Below are 19,069 nucleotides of genomic sequence, written 5' to 3' on the forward strand. Positions count from 1 at the left end.
ACTAGATATCCCCAGGCCATGGTGTTATAACAATTTTTTTAAAGTTTTTGCAAGTGCAATTGGTGTAGAGTAAAATCTCATTGTTACTTTATTTGCATTTCTTTGAGTACAAATGAATTTGATCATCTTTTCATAAGATTGTTGGCTATTGGATTTCCTATCTTGCAAACTGTTCCTTCATATTCTTTATCCATTTTTCCAGTGGATTATTTTGTCTCCTTGTACGTTTTTAAGAGCTTCTGCTATATTACAGATATTTTTGCCTGTCCTCTGGGGTTGCAAACATTTTTAAACCTATCGTATCTGTTCGTCATCTTTTGCCATGCAAAAGTTTTGTCATTTTTAAGTCACCTGTGCTGATGTTTTCTCTCATGGTTTTTGTATTTTCTGCCTTGCCAAAAGAAGCCTACCTACCCTGCCCCTAGATTATATTTATGATCCTACGTTTTCTTAACAGGATTATTTATTTATTTATTTATTTTCTATTTTAACCTTTAATCTCTCTAAGTCCATCTAAGATTTATTTCTGGAATTGGTGTAAGATAAAGATCTAGTTTTCTTTTCTTCCGGTTGAATAGTTTGCCAGCCCCTTATATTAAATAACCCATCCTTTTGTCACCAAATTGAAATGCCTTTTTTGTCATATATTGAATCCTCATTTATATCTGGATCTATTTCTAGATATTCTATTCCACATATCTGTTTAGGCCTATTTCAATACTTATTCATTTGATTACAGTAGCTTTATAGGATTTTCTGATATCTGGTAAATCGGATTACTCAAATGAGGTAGTTATCAAGTGCATAGGTAAATACGTTAAAAATCTATTTGCTAGACAGCAATGGGATGCAAGCAGAAACTAATATATCAAAATAATACCTGTATAATTAAAATAATTTTTCCAGAATCTTTCTTCCCAAGATCTATTTTTATATCAACAGATATGGGAAGAGAAGTTTTCATGGGCTTATGAGATCTTATACAAGTGACAATTTGGTGTAGTTTCAATCCGCAAGTACTGTACTGTATTAATGGTACTGTTTCCTTGATTCACAGATTGGTCCCTCAGAGGAATCATCTCTGAGTGCATCTTCAGTGTGAGCTACGACTGCTTCCCAGTGGGAGCGCTGCTGAGGGGAGAGCTCTGAGATTTTCCTGAAGAGAAATTCCATGGGGACTGTACCTGACCCTCTGAGATCGGCTAAAACTTCCCTGATTGCAGCTTCTGGAAAAGAAGAGGACCTGGGAGAGGTTCAGGCTGCTTCACCTCAGCTTCACCCAGCCGTCCTGGGTAGGAACACCAATGGCCTTTCTGGCACTCCTGCAGAGCCAGACCTCAGTCCCAGGACAGCTGCTGAGGCCCTGATGCAGGCCAGTGGGCATGAGGCCGCACAGCCAGCCATGTCATCTGCTGGCATTGTCAGTGAGGTGGGGAAAGCATCTCCCACGTTCAACTCTCCTGGCAATACCCAGCTGCCAGGGAGCAGGGAGCCCACAGCGCCAGCCCCATGTTCTGCAGCAGGAAAGGATCTGATACACGTAACACTCACCACACCAGCCAATCAGCACACCCAGCCGGCCATCCCAGGGGACCAGCCCAACTCCAGCCTCCCATCAGGACCTGAAGACACCCTGGTGAAATCACAGAGAACTGCAGATGGAGAGCAAGCTGAGAAGTCAAGTTGTCCGGTGGGAGGGATCCGTGGCAAAGATCAGGTGCCCCCTTATTTTCCTTCTCAAGAAACAATCCAAGCAGTGGTGCAACCTGCAGATACAGCAGCCAAGGCGTTCAGTCCCGCCTCCGCTCCTGTAGGCAGACCTGAAGGGGAAAGGCAGCAAGCCGTTTGCGATTCCCAGACGAGGTCCTGTAAATCTCCAGCCAGAGAAGTTAGATGTTCGGAGAACAGACCACCTTCTCCCACGACCTCAGACCCCCAGGCCGTGACTTCGGTGGCACCTCAATCATCCCACCTCCCTACCAAAGGGCCCATGTTTCCTCCGGGTCCAGAGAAGATGCTGCCGCCAGCACAGCCTCAGGGGTCAAGGTTCAGAGAAGTGAGTACGATGACCAACCAAGCTGAAAATGAGATCAAGGAAGTTCCCCCCAGGGCTCAGCAAGATGCTGAGGTGCAGGCAGTGGCCAGTGTCGAGAGCAGATCGGTGTCCACCAGCCCCAGCATTCTCACTGCGTTCTTAAAGGAAACCCCCGCTCCAGAGCAGTTCGAACAACAAGAGCAGCTGCGTGTTGTCTGCCACGGCAGTGGCCGCATGAGCCACACGTTGGAGCTGTCTGCAAGCACCCCAGCCCCCCGGGAGGCGGGTCAGTGCCTTGGCATCACGCCAGAGGTGCACATCCAGTCAGCTGCAGCTGTTTCTGCAGCTTTCCGGGGGGAAGGTAAATCAGTGAGCCTACCGGCTGAGGTCCTTAAAACCTCATCAATCAACGTGGCATCCAGTAATGCTCAGGCTACATGTAAAGAAGATGGGAGGTCAGCGGGAATGACCCAGGTGGGCCAAGAGCCCGCCTCTAGACAGCTTTGGGGTACTAATTCTACCTCCCTGAAAGCTAGCCTCAGTGACCAGATTTCTATCGGTGCAGGATGTCAAGCTGAAACAAGTCACGGATTAGGGAAATTTGAAACGAAGCCATCTGAGTTTGCAGTGGAAACCACCAGTGGCCACCAACCAGACCCAGACTGGAAACTCTCCAACTCTTGTGGCCCTGCCAGCAGAGCTGCCCAGTCCGGGAGCTTGGATCTCATGCATCAAGGGGACGCAAGAGAGAAGAAGCTTGCATCTCCTCAGATAGTAAGAGAACAAGAATCTTCTGGCATCGATATCCTGGACCCGAGGGCAAGGGCAGAGGCCAAAACTGTACTGCTCAACCCTAAATCTCAAGAAAGTAGAGGCACCGCAGCAGCTGCCAGTCCTACACCCTCCCCAGTTAGAAGGAGCCAGGAGGGCAGCGTGGAAGAAGATAGACAGCCCAAGACAGCCACCAGCCTAAGCCTGCCGTCTGATTCCATGGGGGACTCCAGCCCCAGTTCTGGCAAGAGAACCCCTTCTCGCTCCGTCAAAGCCAGTCCCCGCCGGGCCAGCCGGGTCAGCGAGTTCCTCAAGGAGCAGAAGTTAAATGTGACGGCAGCTGCCGCCCAGGTGGGACTCACTCCGGGAGAGAAGAAGAAGCACCTGGGTGCTGACTCCAGGCTGCAGTTGAAACAGTCCAAGCGTGTCCGGGACGTGGTGTGGGACGAGCAGGGCATGACCTGGGAGGTGTACGGCGCCTCCCTGGACCCAGAGTCCCTGGGCGTCGCCATCCAGAACCACTTACAACGACAAATCAGGGAACACGAGAAGTTAATCAGAGCTCAAAGCAGCCAGAGCCGGAGATCCATCTCCTCGGATACTTCTTCAAATAAAAAGCTCAAAGGCAGGCAGCCCAGTGTTTTCCAGTCCATGTTGCAGAACTTCCGACGGCCCAACTGCTGCATTCGTCCTGCTCCTTCTTCTGTGTTAGACTGAAAAGGAACATGTACGGGAGCCCTTGGATACTTTGACGGTCTTCATAGATAGCCCCCTGTCTATGTCAAAGCTTAGTGTTTTCTGAGAGACCAGGAAGAGAAAGCATTAACTTGAGGAAACTGATATTAAGGATTGCGGCGTCCTTGGATTGGGGGTCCATAAATAATACATCATTTCAGTCTGAAAGAAAGAAAAGAAGCAAGCTTCACCGAAGGTTTACGACCTTAATTAAGAGGAAATAACATTCAGTGGGTTTTTTAATATGATGTTGCTTATAGAATAACATGATCATTACACGTGTCATTTTGTATTGCTCACTCAATTTATCACACTGTGGTATTTCCATGAAAATCCCTGCTTTATATTAAAAATAGCAGAAACACGGTTATACTTCCTAGTCCATTGCAGTGAGAATGCTGATACCACACAAAATTCAAGTAGGTGATGAGAATGTCATGTAAAAAATGGAAACAAATTTGACTCATTCCTCGGCCAGAAGATATTAAATAAAAGCATTTAAATGCATAAAACGCCAACTATGAAGTAATATTTGTCAACATCTGCAGATAACCCTTTTTATGAACCTTGTTATACCCGTTAATAAACGTAAGAAAGTCACATTAGGAAAAAAATCAGCACAGCCTTTGACTATGAATACTGCGCACATAACACATGAAATTATATATACACATTTTCCTGCGCTGAAGGAGAGGGTCATCTCTGTGATCGTAACTAGATTAAATTCATATTTCCTTACCCTAGAGGAAGTACGTGCGACTGAATGCTTGAAGAGAGTCCTCAAATTATTGATAATACTAAATTTTATGTTGTTCAGGTGTTCTCCGACATTCGACTGAGAAAGTTATGGTTCCAGTAAGGAATTATAAATAACCAATTACCAAACACTTTTTTCTGTGTTGAAAAAAAGAAAGCCTCCTGAGTAACAAAAACAACAGGTTTAACTGAGACTCCTATAAACAGGTGCAATTTTTTGTTTTGTTTTGATTTGGTTCAGTAGCTTCTCATAGAAAATGTAGTCAAATAGAAATGAACTCGCTCACTGTTTTTGTATGTAGACTAATATCGTCTAACTACTTACGTCTAATCTGTGGTAAAAAGGTAACCTCTGCAAGCCTCTTGATTTTAAGAGAAATACCATCATATCTCATCCTTCGAACCCAATAAAAGAAGCCGCCTTTACAAAAACATGTTTTGAGCTTTGGGTGGGCTTGGTCCTTGAGAACACAGGCATGTGTTTGAGCTGAGCCCTCACCTGTCTCCATAAGGGGAGCATGTCCCTGGGGCCCATGAGTGCTGTGCAGGGCACTGGGCTGGGGTGACCAACAGTGGCTTGAGTCAGGGTAGTGAGGAAGAGGGGAGTGAGCAAGGGTCCTTGAAAGGCTTCCCCTCCTGGACTTGCAGGGAGGTTGCTGGTTTCCACCTTGCTTTTAGAAAATCACTGTTAGAGGTTGGAGGGGCATTGGCTGCCTTCTCTAAACGCACTGCCCTTGATGAGCCAGAAAAGATTGTCTGGCCGTGTATTCTCTCTCCAGAGATTCATAAATGCCATTTGTGCAGTAAATGCACAGTTTCTGTTTTGGCTTTCTTTTTTTTTTTTTTTAATTCTCTTTTGAAGATTCTGAATATATGGGGGTGCGTGGATCTCATACGTAAACTTTAACACCACAAGCTACACTGGACATAACCTAAATTAGTAAATAGCCATTTATTCCTTTCAAAGCCAATGGACTGTCGATGAAGGCTGTATAAGTAGACCAGTCACAGCATTCTCAGAGCCGGAGAATGGCAATTAGAGTTGTTAGACTTGAAACTTACAATGAATTTTTTAATAAAGCACATGTTTCAGTTTCTTACCAATTGGCCTCTAGTAAGAAGGTTATCTAAAGTAGAAATTACCATCAAATTAGCAGTCAAATTATTATTAATGAATTGAGTCTAAAACTCTCTCTTTTGGCCTTAAATACCCATGTGTCGCAGTGTTCATGTCACTTCTGTAGAAGATGCCTTGGCCAGTATGTAACCTCCCTCCTGTCTCGCTCACTGGCTGTCTCCCTCACACGTGCTGTGTACACGCGGAGAACACCTTCTGTATACAGTGGCAGCTGTCAGCAGTACCCATTCCAGATGGGCGGGCCCCAGGTCACCCTCTGCTCTGAACTGGCTGGAACAGGCTGTTCCCTGCATTAAAATAGGAGGAGAAAAGGAAGAATTCAGCATCTGGTAATAATATTTGTTTTCATGAGTTTGGAGTAACCCCATGATTTATAAATAGTAAAAGGAAACAGAGGCTGAAGAGAGTTGTAGGCATTTGTCACACATTAAAAATAAATTAATAAAATTCAATAAATTAAAACTGAATTTGGTGTTGTAGTTATGCCCCTCAAATTAAAGCTTAATGTGTGATGGAGTCACTTTAGCTGATTTTCTTTGGGACTGAAACTAACCTTTACTTCTTAATCTTTAATTTTTTACTTTTGATCTTTACCATACTCTAAAGACTGTCACAAAATGTTATAAAAGCTTTCTTCTCGCTTACTGAATCTTATAGAAGGAACAGCTTTGAAAAACAAGTCACAGAAGTGAACAGGAGCCTATTTAAGACAGCAGTGTTTCTGCATTATGATCCCCTAAGGACCCTCAGGACAAAACCTTGATTTGAAAATGTTCTTTCACTTCGATCTGTGACACAGCATACACATTCAGGACATCATTTGTGGTTCCTTAGTTTCATTCAACAAATGAAGTTTCAAAATAATTTTCATGGCAGACTCTTTGAACTTGCTCTTCTTTTCCTTACCTGCATGGCACACATTGGGTTGAAAGCTGGTTTTCTCCTTAATTTATTTTACTTATGTTTTGGTCCTTTTTAATGCATTTTAGTTGTTGAAATAAATGGAGGAGATATTTTATTAAGTAAATAAGTATAAGATATTTTTTAAACCAGTAGCAAAAGAGAGATGAGTTTGAACATCTAAATGTTTAAAATGTGAAGATGCTTACCCAGTGAATATTAGAATTTCTAATTTAAATATTGATTTTTCTATCTTTATGACTATACGAAAAATGTGATCACTTCAACTGTCATATCTATGTATCTTCAGTACTTTTCTAATTATGTCTTTCTGGATTATTACCCGTGGTGCCACAGACCAACTACTTTATATACAGTAAAATCCTAATTAAGCTTTGTGTTTTGGATCAGTGGTATAAGTTAAACATTTTGTTAGGTCAAAGTTAACCAGAAACCTTTTTGTTTGCATCCAAAATTTATAAAAATATTTATAAAAAATATTACTGTTTTCCTACCTTGACAAGTCAGCTATATTGACTACAATTTGATGTTTGATGACGTTTAATCTATAGAATTGTCTAATATTTATTCTTTTAGATACCATTGTTCTCCATGTTATAGGTTAAATATCATAATTGAAGTAAATTGGACTGAACATGCATGTGTAACATATACCTAGAGGTTGAATTTTGGAACCAATTTCTTAATAAGAGCTTATCTTAAAGTAGACAGCAGAAGAGGAAAACAGCTTTGGGTTGCATTTCAGAGTATTAAGGTTTTATAGTTCCTAGCTTATTCTAATGTTCTTCCTGTCATCTCTTGGAGTTCCTATCATTCGGGGAATACCTGTATATATACCACATGAAGACTAGAATACGATGTGACTTTAAAATTTGTTTACAGAGGACATATATGAGTATGCTGTTAATGTAAATTGTTTGACTCTGTTGTATCCACTTCGTTACTGTTTTGCTGCCAAAATGTGAGTTGTCTTCTCTTCCTCCTAAATATTGTGCAAGTGTTAAAAAATTTGTCTATTTCTAGTACCACATAATTTACCACATCCCTTGTCTACTTTTTAAGAATCAGTATAAAGAAAAACAATACATTAGGGTAAGGTTTGCATATATGTATATGTGTTTTTACTGACAATTGGGCACTTGTAGCCTTGTGTAGGCCTCTACCTGTCTGACTTACTAATCGTCTACAATGCTGCCACGGAGATGGCGCTGTTTACTCTCTCCAGCTTTGTCCTAAGTGGTATTTGAGAAATGAAGCCTGTGAACTTCCCTTTGTGATAGTAATGCAATGAACTCAGCAGTATCTTGGATAAATGAGCTGACCGTCTTGTCTCTACCCCTGTTTTGTCTACACCGTGAATCAGAAGTCTGCCTCAGTGTTTGCTATTTTATATTCATATCTGAGCATTTTGCTTTCTGTTAGCAATGTTCTTTGATTCCATGTGTGGCCCCTTTGGTTGAATCTCTCCACAGGTGGGTCTGCTGCTGCCACCTAGCAAATAACAGGTGATATGATGAATCTCCTGTCCATCTTTGTAACTATATCCTTCTTAATGAAATTCTGCAACCGGCTGAGTAATTATAAATGTCATCTGTGCAGACACATGGGCTTAACGATGTCTACAAAATTTTAGACATTTTTGCAAAAGGGAAAAAAATAGTCTAGTAAAGACTGAAACAGATTTCCTTGAACTTTATCCTATGCTTGGAAAAAACAAATTCTCCTTGGCTACAGAAATAAACTTGATTTGCAATAGCCAAGGACATAAACGAAGATGGATGGAGGTGGAAAAATTGTCTCACAATCAGTGACATCTGCCAGAGTTCATTACAGCTGCTCTTAACTGTGAACATTCACCAGCTAAACTACTCACTAGCCACAACCAAATAACCTCTCTCAAAGCAAATCCAGTACATCTGTATATATGTATAGATTAAAAACAGCAACAACAACAAAAAAACACCCTGAAAAATTACTGTTGGCTATTAGGTAAATCAAGGTGATAATGACAAAGGACATTGAAATAACAACAGGCCTTGGTGAAATGACTGTGGAGGCCAGAATGGTGCAACAAAATGTTATTCCCAAGTTTGGTGTGCTTCTTTTTGTAAGACCCAGATATCTCAGTTACTCATCATGAGAATAAAGACTGTTGATAATGAAATTAAAGCCAAGCAATAATGTGCCAAAAAGAGGCAGTTATACCAGCAAGTGCATCTATCATGGGCGCACCGTTATATAATTATGGTTTGCTCCATTAAGACTGACCGTAACCCACAGGGTAAAATAAGCAAAGGCATAATTTCTGCTTTCTTGCTGGAAAAACTTGTTTAGGAGCTCCATAAAAAGGTACAGCACTCGTGAGCATTAGATTTTATGGTTAACAGCTCTGTTTTAACACTAGCCAAGACCAAAGGAATCACCAAGAATCTTGCTAGCTTAAAACTCAAGACAGCTCCAACCCGAAACTTGGTTGAAATGGAGGGGTTAAATGTCTGGTAATTACTCTTCCTGGACACTAGCCTGTAGGAAAGCAATTCAGTTAACTCTGCCTAGAGGATTACCAGCCTTAGCTATGAAAAAAAAAAAAAAGGGGGGGGTTCTCAAATGCAAAATAACTAAAATGAGAGTACTCATATCAAAAGGGGCCTGAAATAATGCCTTACAGAAAATGATGTTCCAGATGGGCGTTTCTAAATACTAATTCTTCATCAAGTATCCTTTTGGGTTCAAGCTCAAAATCAATTGGCTGGAATAAAGATCACATATTTTACACTTCAGAAAAAGATACTGATGATCAACCGGCATGGTGATAAGTATGACGAGAGATACCCTAGTGACTTAAGTGTGTTAAGGAGAATTAAATGTGGGAGAAATGCCAACTTCTTTCTCAATCTCTTAAGATGTGGGTAGGTCATCGTCTTATTTCAGGGTGAAAATGATAGCTTGATTTTTAACATTGCTGCTAGCATTACTCTTTGTTCCTTTGAAAATTAAATTATTCTTCAGCAAAACTTCTGAGCGGTTAAACATTTTTTTTTCTGGTTCATATTGCTTTTGTGTTATGTAACAGAGCAAACTATGAAATGAGCAAAGGGGGCTTACCCATGTTTATCAGTATCTCTTAATGATTTCAGTTTAGACTTCTTGGCATTTATTTTAACCACATCTTTGAGTAAATTATTTTCCATAATGCTTTCTGTCATGTCTTAAGATGATGTTGGTAGATCAGGAGATTGCAGTATTATAGTCATGCTCCTCAGTCCCTACAGGGGAGGAGAGACTAATTCTTGTTTTTAAGGGCATCTGGAAATACCTTTGCCTGAGGTCGAGAAAGGTCAACAGGGCCTGAAAACTCAAGAAGGAAATATACTAACAATTACTACTACATTTCTAAATGTATTTATCTCCGCTGTACTAACGTGTGAACACTATGCTGTGCATTATTACACTGTAGCTGGTTGTGGTACGTCAGTACATTCAGTAAGTGTGTACAGTCTGTAAGTCGTTGGTTTTCTATTTTTATGTGTAGAAAAAAATAACATACTGTATCCCATTTTAAGGCCAAGCTCTGTCATGAGGTAGGCACGTGGCTGAAAGTGAATAAAACCAACAAAAGTGTGTGTGGGGGGGTGTGTGTGTGTGTTAAGTAACAGAATTTTTCCTTTCATTTTTGAAGGTCAGAAATGGCTGTTGTTTTTTTTCTTTTAATCCTCTCCGAGAGTAGATAACATAATTATCACAAAGGTTGAAGTAGTCATCAGTTCATTGGCATGTTACTAAATATGCCAGGGCTAATTCCCTACCATTAGTCACAGGTAAGGTCAGTTCTTTGACCACTGGGTTGATTTACATTCCTCACACATCTTCTCTGTGTTAAGTGTGTGATTAGGATGTACATACTATGGGTGTGATTGTGTACATACCTTGTATGAATTATCTAAATCTTCAAAGCAGTGCAGGAAAGCAGGAAGAAGAAACAGTTGTTCAAAAGCCTCAAAAGGGCTAATCAATGTGTATTTTCATTTTCTACACATAAAAATGTATACGTAACATAACTGTAAATAGCTTACCCACATATATATGCACACATAAATGCATTTTATTCATACTGGTATATTTAAATCAATCACGAATTAAAGCAACTAATTGAAAACTGCATCTTTTCATAATTGTTCTGTTTTACATATGTTAATATCAGATCAGATGCTCCCCATTAAATGGTGTTACTCCCTGGTGGCAGATTTGGCACCTAGGAAAGCCCAGACCCACTGAGTCGTGAAAATCTAGTTGGTATCTTACTGAGGCACAGACAGGTACTGAAGCAGCTTCAAAGATCTAATGCTGTTCTTTAAGCACCTAATTTTATATGTGGAAATGACAAACACCAGGGAAAACCAATTATGTTTCATGGACTTCATTTGTGCATTTATTAGTATTTTTATTTGCACAGGCTGATAAAAGCCCTACATTTTAGAGATGTATCCCTAGATTTCAAAAGTGTATAATCACTCGAAGTGAAGCATGATTGCAGGCATTATTCTCTTGAGATGAGCAAAACAACGTTTAACAACGCCAAAGAGAAGTCATAGCGTAAAAACTTTATTTTTTAAAATTATAGATGATGCTGGTAGAATAACAGGATATTAGCAATTAGGATTTCCTTAAGATGGACTCAAATAAATTACTATTATTGACAACAAGTGATACTGTATGGACTGGATAACAAGATTAGGGTCATTAGCCAGAAAATGCCAACACTGGATGACGTTTGTCAATTTATCATAATTCCAGTCAGTGAATCGATGTTGTTTTAGTTTCTCTCATTTCTTTGAAAAGGAAGTACTCTATTAGACATCAAAAAGTCTGATCTGGTTCCTAAAACCTAATATGATTTGACCCTGATTCCTTGACACTAAAAATTATGTTGGCTGGATATTAGGTTGAAGTTATAAATAGAAATACCAGAATTGCCCATTAATAGAAAATTCTGTGTGGCAAAGTGCAAATATAACCACTTCTCAGTAGAAAGTTAATAATACCATTTAGTACATTTTCATATTTTAAAGACTGAATGTGCCATCTTTATATCTTAGATTTAAAACAAAAAAGGTTAACAACCATAAGAACACTACAATTACAACTATAGCTAGCTGTGTTTTTTAACTACTAAAAACATACTTCTTTATAAGAGCAGCATACATGAAATCTTGATGTCAATATCTACTGTTACTTAAAAGATAAATGTATGTAATTATTTTGGAAGATATGTATTAATTTAAGTGCCAACCAGAAAAATTATAGCTGTCAATATAAGAATCATATATGTGTGTAAATACTCAAAAGAGAAAGACCAAAACTGTAGTGTGATGTTAAATCACTGAAGAAACGGTAATATTTAAAATGAAATTCCATTTATGAATGTATCAATATTAGAATCTAAAGTTATGTCTTTTCATGATGTTGATATACAAAGGTCATTAAATTGTTTATTTAAGAAAGCCCCCATCCTCCGGAAGGAAATCGACCTACCAATAAAATTTCATTTGCTAGAAAACTTGGAATGTTATGATAGATCAAGATTTTGAAATTACCTACACATCCACCCTCATTTTGGATTTGATTCTTGAATAGGTGAATGAATGAAATTCAAGTGATGGCTTAGTTCTACCCTCGAAAAAAATGTCAAATATGATTTTTTTGCATTTTACTTTCCATAATAAATGTAATATAGATAAAAAGTTACAGTCCTTGTTTTTTGTTGTTATTGTTTCTGCCACTGCTGTCAAAATTGTTCTCTTAGCCCTAGATGTTTAGAATCAGTTGATTTTCAGTGTGACACACTTCTGCTAGGTATCTGCAGTGGAGCTGAAAGTATTTACAATGAAAGGGTTTATTCCTTTGATTAAAATAGAATTCCTATGGAATCAACAGTGCCTGCAGGTCATCAGAGGCAGTGGTTTTCCCTGCTCTCAATGGCACGGTGGTGTGTGTGTGTGTGTGTGTGTGCGCACACGTATGAACTTTTTGCTCTGTGAGAGGTGATGAGAGGTTGACATCCATGGAAATATGGGGGTGGGGGTAGGGGGGATGTTACAGCGTACATCTACTCCTGTGGAGGCATGGAAACGTATATTCAGGCTTATATTGTCTCATACCTCTGCCCATGGTCACCCAGGTGTGTTGCTGTGTGATTTCAGCTTTTCTGCCCACTCCTGGGTAAATAAATCCGGATCCTGCAGTTTAGGTTCCTAGAAGGAGATAGAAAACCTAGCCATGGCCTCCAATCCAGTTTAATCATTAATAAAACTAATAAGATATTTAGATCCCCTTTTGCCTCCTTGAATCTGTGTTCAATTCACTGAAGAACTGGACAGCTGTATAGATATAAAATTTATTAACCCCAAATCTCAGAAAATGATTTAGTGAATTTTCCATGAACTTTAAACAGTGACTGTTTCCAAACTTCCAGGGGCCATGCTCTCCCTCCAACAACTCTATATGGATAAATACACACCATTTCAGCCTAAAACAATGCCCTGAAGCTGCCATTACCTAACTCTTGCCTACTTAGACATTCATTTTGGCAAATTAAACTTCCTGCATTTCCAAAGATATAAATGCTATTCGCGGAGATGTCAGATGACGCAAGGGTCCTCAGGGGAGCTGAGATGGTTTGTCTTATGCCTCTAGCTGTTTATGTCCCAGCAGCAGGCATTCCTATCATTAGGTGCCATTTCCAGCCAACTGTTCTCACCCACCCACATCTTTAATGTTAAGTAGTAAACACAAGAACAGCCTTAGCATAATCCAGTTTCACTGGACTGATTGTGAACTCAAAATACCTCTTATTTCTTGTGAAGCGTATGCCTTTTGTAAACCATATAGGATCGCTTTCAGTCTAGCATATATTCTTAATGAATACCAACATTGTTTGATTTTCCTCAACACCATTCTAGACTATCAGTGAGCTAAGTTACAGAGTTCTAAATTCTTTAGACCCTTTGAATTATCTTAATGTCCTACAGCCGGTTTTTCTAAATATATCATACAGGACTAACATAGTAGAAATTCATATTATCAGGATGAAAGCTGCAAGTGCTCAAAGAGATTTCTGGTGGGAGTATTAGCTTCCAAGAGAGCATATTTTCCTACGCCTTTTTTTTGTCATTCCCACTTGACACCTCTCAATCAAACTGCACAGGAACCTTGGCCTGTCATTCAAAAAGAAAAAAAAAAAAAAACTAAGCAGACAGAATGTCATTGTCAAAGATATTCTAGGTGTTTAGAAGCAAGATAAGACTTCTTAAAATGTTGGAAAGTATTTGCTTATTATCTGTGTTCTTTTTGCCTAAAGTCAATACAAAGGGTAATGGCCAAGGGCTAAATATTCTGTTGGGCACTTCCACATATATCTCAACCCTGGGAGGTAGTGTATATAAACGCACATTTTTTTCAGGCAATTTTTTTTCAGTGTTGACTTGAGGTGGAGTCTCAAAAAGATATGGTGGTAATTACCCAGGCTTAGAACTAAAGAATCCTGGGTTCAAATTTCAGCTTTAAAGCTAAATTTCTTGGCCCCGGTCCTTAATTGTTTTGAGGCTCAGTGCATTTCACCTGTGAATTGAGGCTAACAATACATACTTTGCAAATTTGTGAGGATTAAATGCCACAGGTAAAACAAATTTTAGTTCCTTCCCCTACTCCTTTGAGCTCTGTGTTCTTTGCTTGAACGTTACCGTTCTGTTATAAAAAGGCTGGCATTTTGCTATATTTTCTTCTATTTAGTAAGCTTTTTATAAATCTAGAAAAGTACTAAGAATGGTTTTAAACATGACTATGACATACCTAAATTGTCACTTTAAGCATATATCCCTTTTTTGTTTAAAACATAAGGATAACACTATTCAAACGTTTAGCGTTATCAGATCCTTAAGAATTAGTAAAAGATTTTAACTTTGTCACATCAAGTATGATTTTTAAAATATAAAGTTAAATGCTAATTAAAATATTACCAATTCAAAAAAGGAGGAAAGAAAGGGAAACAACTGGTAACTTTACTCGAATATTTAAAACTTAGAGATGATAAAAGATTCCATATGCAAATCAAAAGAGAAGTGATATAACTGACAAAATATTGGAATCTAGAAAAATAGGAAGAACACCTACAAATCAGTTACAAAAAGATGAATACAACAGAGAGATTTGTCAAACTGCACAAGCGAGCATCAGAAACGTATGAAAACATGCTCGACTCCACTAACAAATCTCTGTCTGCCACAGCTGCATGCTGTTGGAGGAGACAACGGATTCAGATTCACAGGGTTTGAGTTAGGAGCTTTACATCCAAGAGTTGGAAGAGAGTACTTCACCTGCCTAAAAAAATATGCAAGTTGGAGATCCCTGGTGAGGTGTGCGTGGGCGGAAGGGAGCCAGGGTGTGTGCGCATGCGCCCAGGAGCAGCACGTGTTTGCACGCAGGGGAGGCGGAGGTGGGTTCTCTAAAGAATCCACAGAACGCACGTGAGGGCGGGTTCGATGTAACCCTCGCGAGAGAGTGCAACACTCGGGAAAGTATGAACTTTACAGATCCCGTCCATTCCTGTCTCTCCCTGGTCTTCATCCAGATTATCTGGCAGAAACAGAATCTTTAAGGGGTGGAAAGAAACAAGAATCCAAATCACGGCCCCCTTCTTCATGTGGGTCTGTGGGTCTGGCTGATAAGGAGAGAACTTTCCATTGTAAACAGAATAGTGATTATTCCATGAGACCGGGCATTTGAAATTTGCGTTGAGACTGCATTTGCAATTTGAATGACCTGTGCCTGCTGAATCAAGGAGGGCTTCCCAAACCGAAATAGACGATGTCACCAATGATGACCTTGCCACCTGACATAAAGCTTTGTCTGCACAGAAAATACTGGAAGTTCATGTGACTGAGCCCTGCTACCTGCTTGGACCATGAGAGCATCTGCATTTGCAGCTGCCGCTAGTCCAGAGGCCCCAAAGCTACCCCAGGTTTTAGAGGTCAGCAACCACATCAGACCTGCCACAGGTTTTGGAGACAGAGTCCCAGGTGATTCCTCTTCCATTTATTCAGACCCCCTGAGGCAGGCAGAATTCTCAGAAGGCCTTGGAGATTGCCGGCCTCTGATACTCACGCACCTTCCCCCAGTTATTCAATCAAGCACTGCTGTGGGGGTGATTTTGTAGATGTAATTCAGGTGCCAAGTCAACTGACCTTAAAATAGATTATCTGCGTGGGCCAGACCTAATCACGTGAGCCCTTTAAAAGATACCTTTCCCCCCACCCCGCCCCCACGCTCGTCCCAGAAGTCAGAGAGACGCGTTCCATCTGGCCTGGGAGAAAGCAAGCATCCCATTTGGGTGGCGAGGAGGAGGCCACGTGTCAAGGAACTGGGATACCCTCGAGGGGCTGAGAGGAGCCGCCGTCGGATGACTGGAAGAAAACAGCGACTCAGCCTTATGACGGCAAGGAAATGGATTCTGCCAACAGCCAGTGAGCTTGGAAGGGGACTCCCAAACTCAGGTGAGAACTGCGGCACCTTGATTTCAGTCAGACAAGACTTGGAGGAGAATCCAGACACGCTGGACCTATACTTCTGACCTACAGAAATCGTTAAGATAACAAATGTGTACTGTTTTAAGTGGTTGAGACTCTGGTAACTTGTTACATAGCAATGGAAAACTAATACGGCTCTCAATTAGGGATTCGAAATTGCCAAAGATCAGTTGCTCAGTCAAGGGTTTGTTTCTTTCTTTGCTCTCCAAACCAGGAAACAGGAAGCCTTCCCTGCTGAAGTATCAATTTTCCTGAAACATCTGATGGTAGCTTTAACGGGTGAGTACGTGAGTCACTTTAACACTGAAGCGAACATAGATGTTTGTGGTTACGCTGGGCATCTCCCCTCTGCTCTTACCCATCCACTCTTCACCCTTACTCATCCCGCTCTGTGCACTTGGAGGCTGACTTGGAGGGGTGGGTACCACAAGCCCCCTTGCCGTGCTTCTACCCACTGCTTTCAGCCTGTCCACTTGCTGGCTGGAGTTGGGTGGCAGGGGGAAGAGACAGTAACGCTGGGACATTTATTTCCCGGATTGGCCCCATTTGTAGGCCTTGTGTTGGCTGTGTCACGCTCAACCAAGCCGAAACCCCTGCCAGGCAGACCTCTCCATTAGGCGGGCTCCTGGTTACTGCTCCTGCCCTTGACTTCTCAGGCCTAAGAGGGGTGTCCTGGATCCTACCCTGTCTCGAGACCCCTGGTACTGCACGACTGTTTTGTGATTGCCCTAAAACCTACCTACATCCGTGTAAATCTCTTTATGGAATTCTCCTCAATTACCCAATTTGAAAATGCCAACTGTTTCCTACCAGAATTTGACTGTTCGAGGAATCAAAGGACAGAGTGCCCATTTTTAAACGATAAAACATGGGACTAAAGATAAATTTCTTTCTCTTTTGGCTGGCTACGTCCAGCTGTGCTCCTTCACCTTCCAGTATTATTAGTTTATTATTCTCACCTCCCTTTAGGGAGAATACTCCATAAAATTGGAAAACCATTTGTTAGTGTAAATAATGTAGCTCATATGCAGGTAAGATGTTCTATACTGTATGATAAAGCGTCATTTTAGTAAAGAAGCTTCCTGGTATGAAATAGGCACTAGGTTGTTACAAGATGTCTTCAGCTCTGTGCTTCCCAGGGCTCTTAGGATAAAGGTTTAATGAAATTATGTGCCTCATCTTCTCCATTCACAAAATGGGACAATTAGTATTATTTGTCCCTTGCTCACAACTAAATTTATATATACATGATTATACTTTAGTGGTTTTTTTCCAGACTGTTGCTGTTAATAATAATAGCTCAGGTATATTGAGTGTTTACTACATACTGGTCATTATTCTAAGTTTCTTATATACATTTCTTATTACTCTTCACAATAAGTCTGTGATGTAAGTGGTAGTATTATCTTGCACATTTTACCTATGAAAGCTGAAATGCAATTTACAGATGAAATGAAATGCAGGGAGATTAAGTGCATATAGCTAGTTGGTGTTGGCACCAAGATTCAAACCCACTCAAGCTCAGTGTTATCATCTACTTACATAACTAGTTCACTAAGGCTGCCTTACTGTACACAAAATGCTGATGACAAAAAAAATGGGGATTATCAGGATGTTAGATACTACTTCAATAAAACCTACTGGTTTTCTCAGTATGACCTAACTCATTCTTCTATTAGCCCTTACAAAGTTTTATTAACTCAGGCTTCTGAAATGTTAAGTGATGCATCCCTCATAAAGGTAACAAATCTTCTCAAACCAAGGGTGGAGTATTAAAACAAAAGGGGGGGGACAATTATTTCTAGAAGAAGATGAGGGTCGCTTAAATATATTTCCTCCAAGTAGTGTGGAAAATGGGAGGAAGAAAAAAACAGGTTAAGTTACCAAAGTATCCATTCATACTCTATGCAAATCTCATATTCACAGTCACAATGTGTAATTTTATGCCAAGACTGCAAAAAAAAATAGGAGAATTCTTACTGAAACTGTACAGAATTACTTGCCCTTTTCTGGGAAAAGGGGTAAAAAAAGATCTGGGTGTATGAAGGCATTATTCTATGTGCAATCTGAATTACAGTTACACAAATTGACTAAAAGTTATTTCTTGTCTCCTAGCAGATGAGATTGCTGTCTACCCTCACAGGTGTTTGTAATAATTAATTAAGTTAACTTTTTATGAGCTTTAGAAACGTAACTTGTGAAATATATAAACAAGCCTTGAGCACATTTTAAAATAATTAATAAAATTATTGGAAGGTATAAATTTTAAATTACATCCTCCTTTATGACAGAACCAAGGCCTGGTACAACTTCTTTTTTCCCTTGAAGGTGAAATGTTCATTTAAAAATACCAATCCTAATAGCATTGGCCAAATGTGGACTGAGACATTTAAAGTAATTATGAATTCGTAAGTGATATAATCATTTCATTTTGGGAAGGTTTTTGATTTATCTTCCAAGGCTGTATATTGCAACAGAACAGAAACCATTGGCATTTTTGATGTGCCTAAAGAAAGAAAGGAAGGCAGACACAGTGTATTAATACTTCCTCTCTGGGAAAAACATTAGAAATACTAAAGAGATAAGCACAGAGACACAGATGACTTTGCAGGTAAATTCTCAATTTTAAAAAAGCAGGAACAGATCATATCTCCTTCTGAGAACTTTCCAGGGCATAATACCAACTCTGCCCATAACTGGGGGACTTTTTCTCCACTAAGTCAAATGTCAACCAAAATCTTAACCTAAGAAACCATAATAGATTTTTTTCAAATGACATCAGAAGATCCATTCTTTCAGTAGACATAAATTAGGCACCTGAAACCAAGCACATATGTGACACGCAGGTGTTGAAAATGTGAATGACCCACACTCTAACCTTTAATAGGTTCTCAGATATATAAACCACAAAACACAACAGTATCAAAAAGGCCACAGTGGAGCTATTATCAGTTACTATAGGAGCCCAGAAGATGAAGCTCTGACCCTGTTTCTAGAGTTCAAGCTAGAAGTTAGAGGATGAAAACAGGAAAACACAGTGCCTAGAATGTCACAGTGTATATTTGCACTCCTATGTATTTATAGTATCTTGTATTATGTCACAAATTGTCATTAGACTATCACAATATTGGT

General features: G+C 40.0%; 1 protein-coding gene across 1 annotated transcript; it reads left to right on the forward strand.

The window, feature by feature from the left end:
* Positions 1-1,171: 1,171 nt before the first annotated feature.
* On the forward strand, positions 1,172-3,523 carry GPRIN3 (GPRIN family member 3; the record flags this gene model as incomplete). Its single annotated transcript, XM_079699121.1, has 1 exon — positions 1,172-3,523. The coding sequence occupies one exon, from the start codon at positions 1,172-1,174 to the stop codon at positions 3,521-3,523; it is 2,352 nt and encodes a 783-aa protein (XP_079555247.1).
* Positions 3,524-19,069: the final 15,546 nt, after the last annotated feature.

The sequence above is a fragment of the Hyperoodon ampullatus genome (genome assembly GCF_949752795.1).
Source record: "Hyperoodon ampullatus genome assembly, chromosome: 1".
In the NCBI taxonomy this organism is placed as follows: Eukaryota; Metazoa; Chordata; class Mammalia; order Artiodactyla; family Ziphiidae; genus Hyperoodon; species Hyperoodon ampullatus.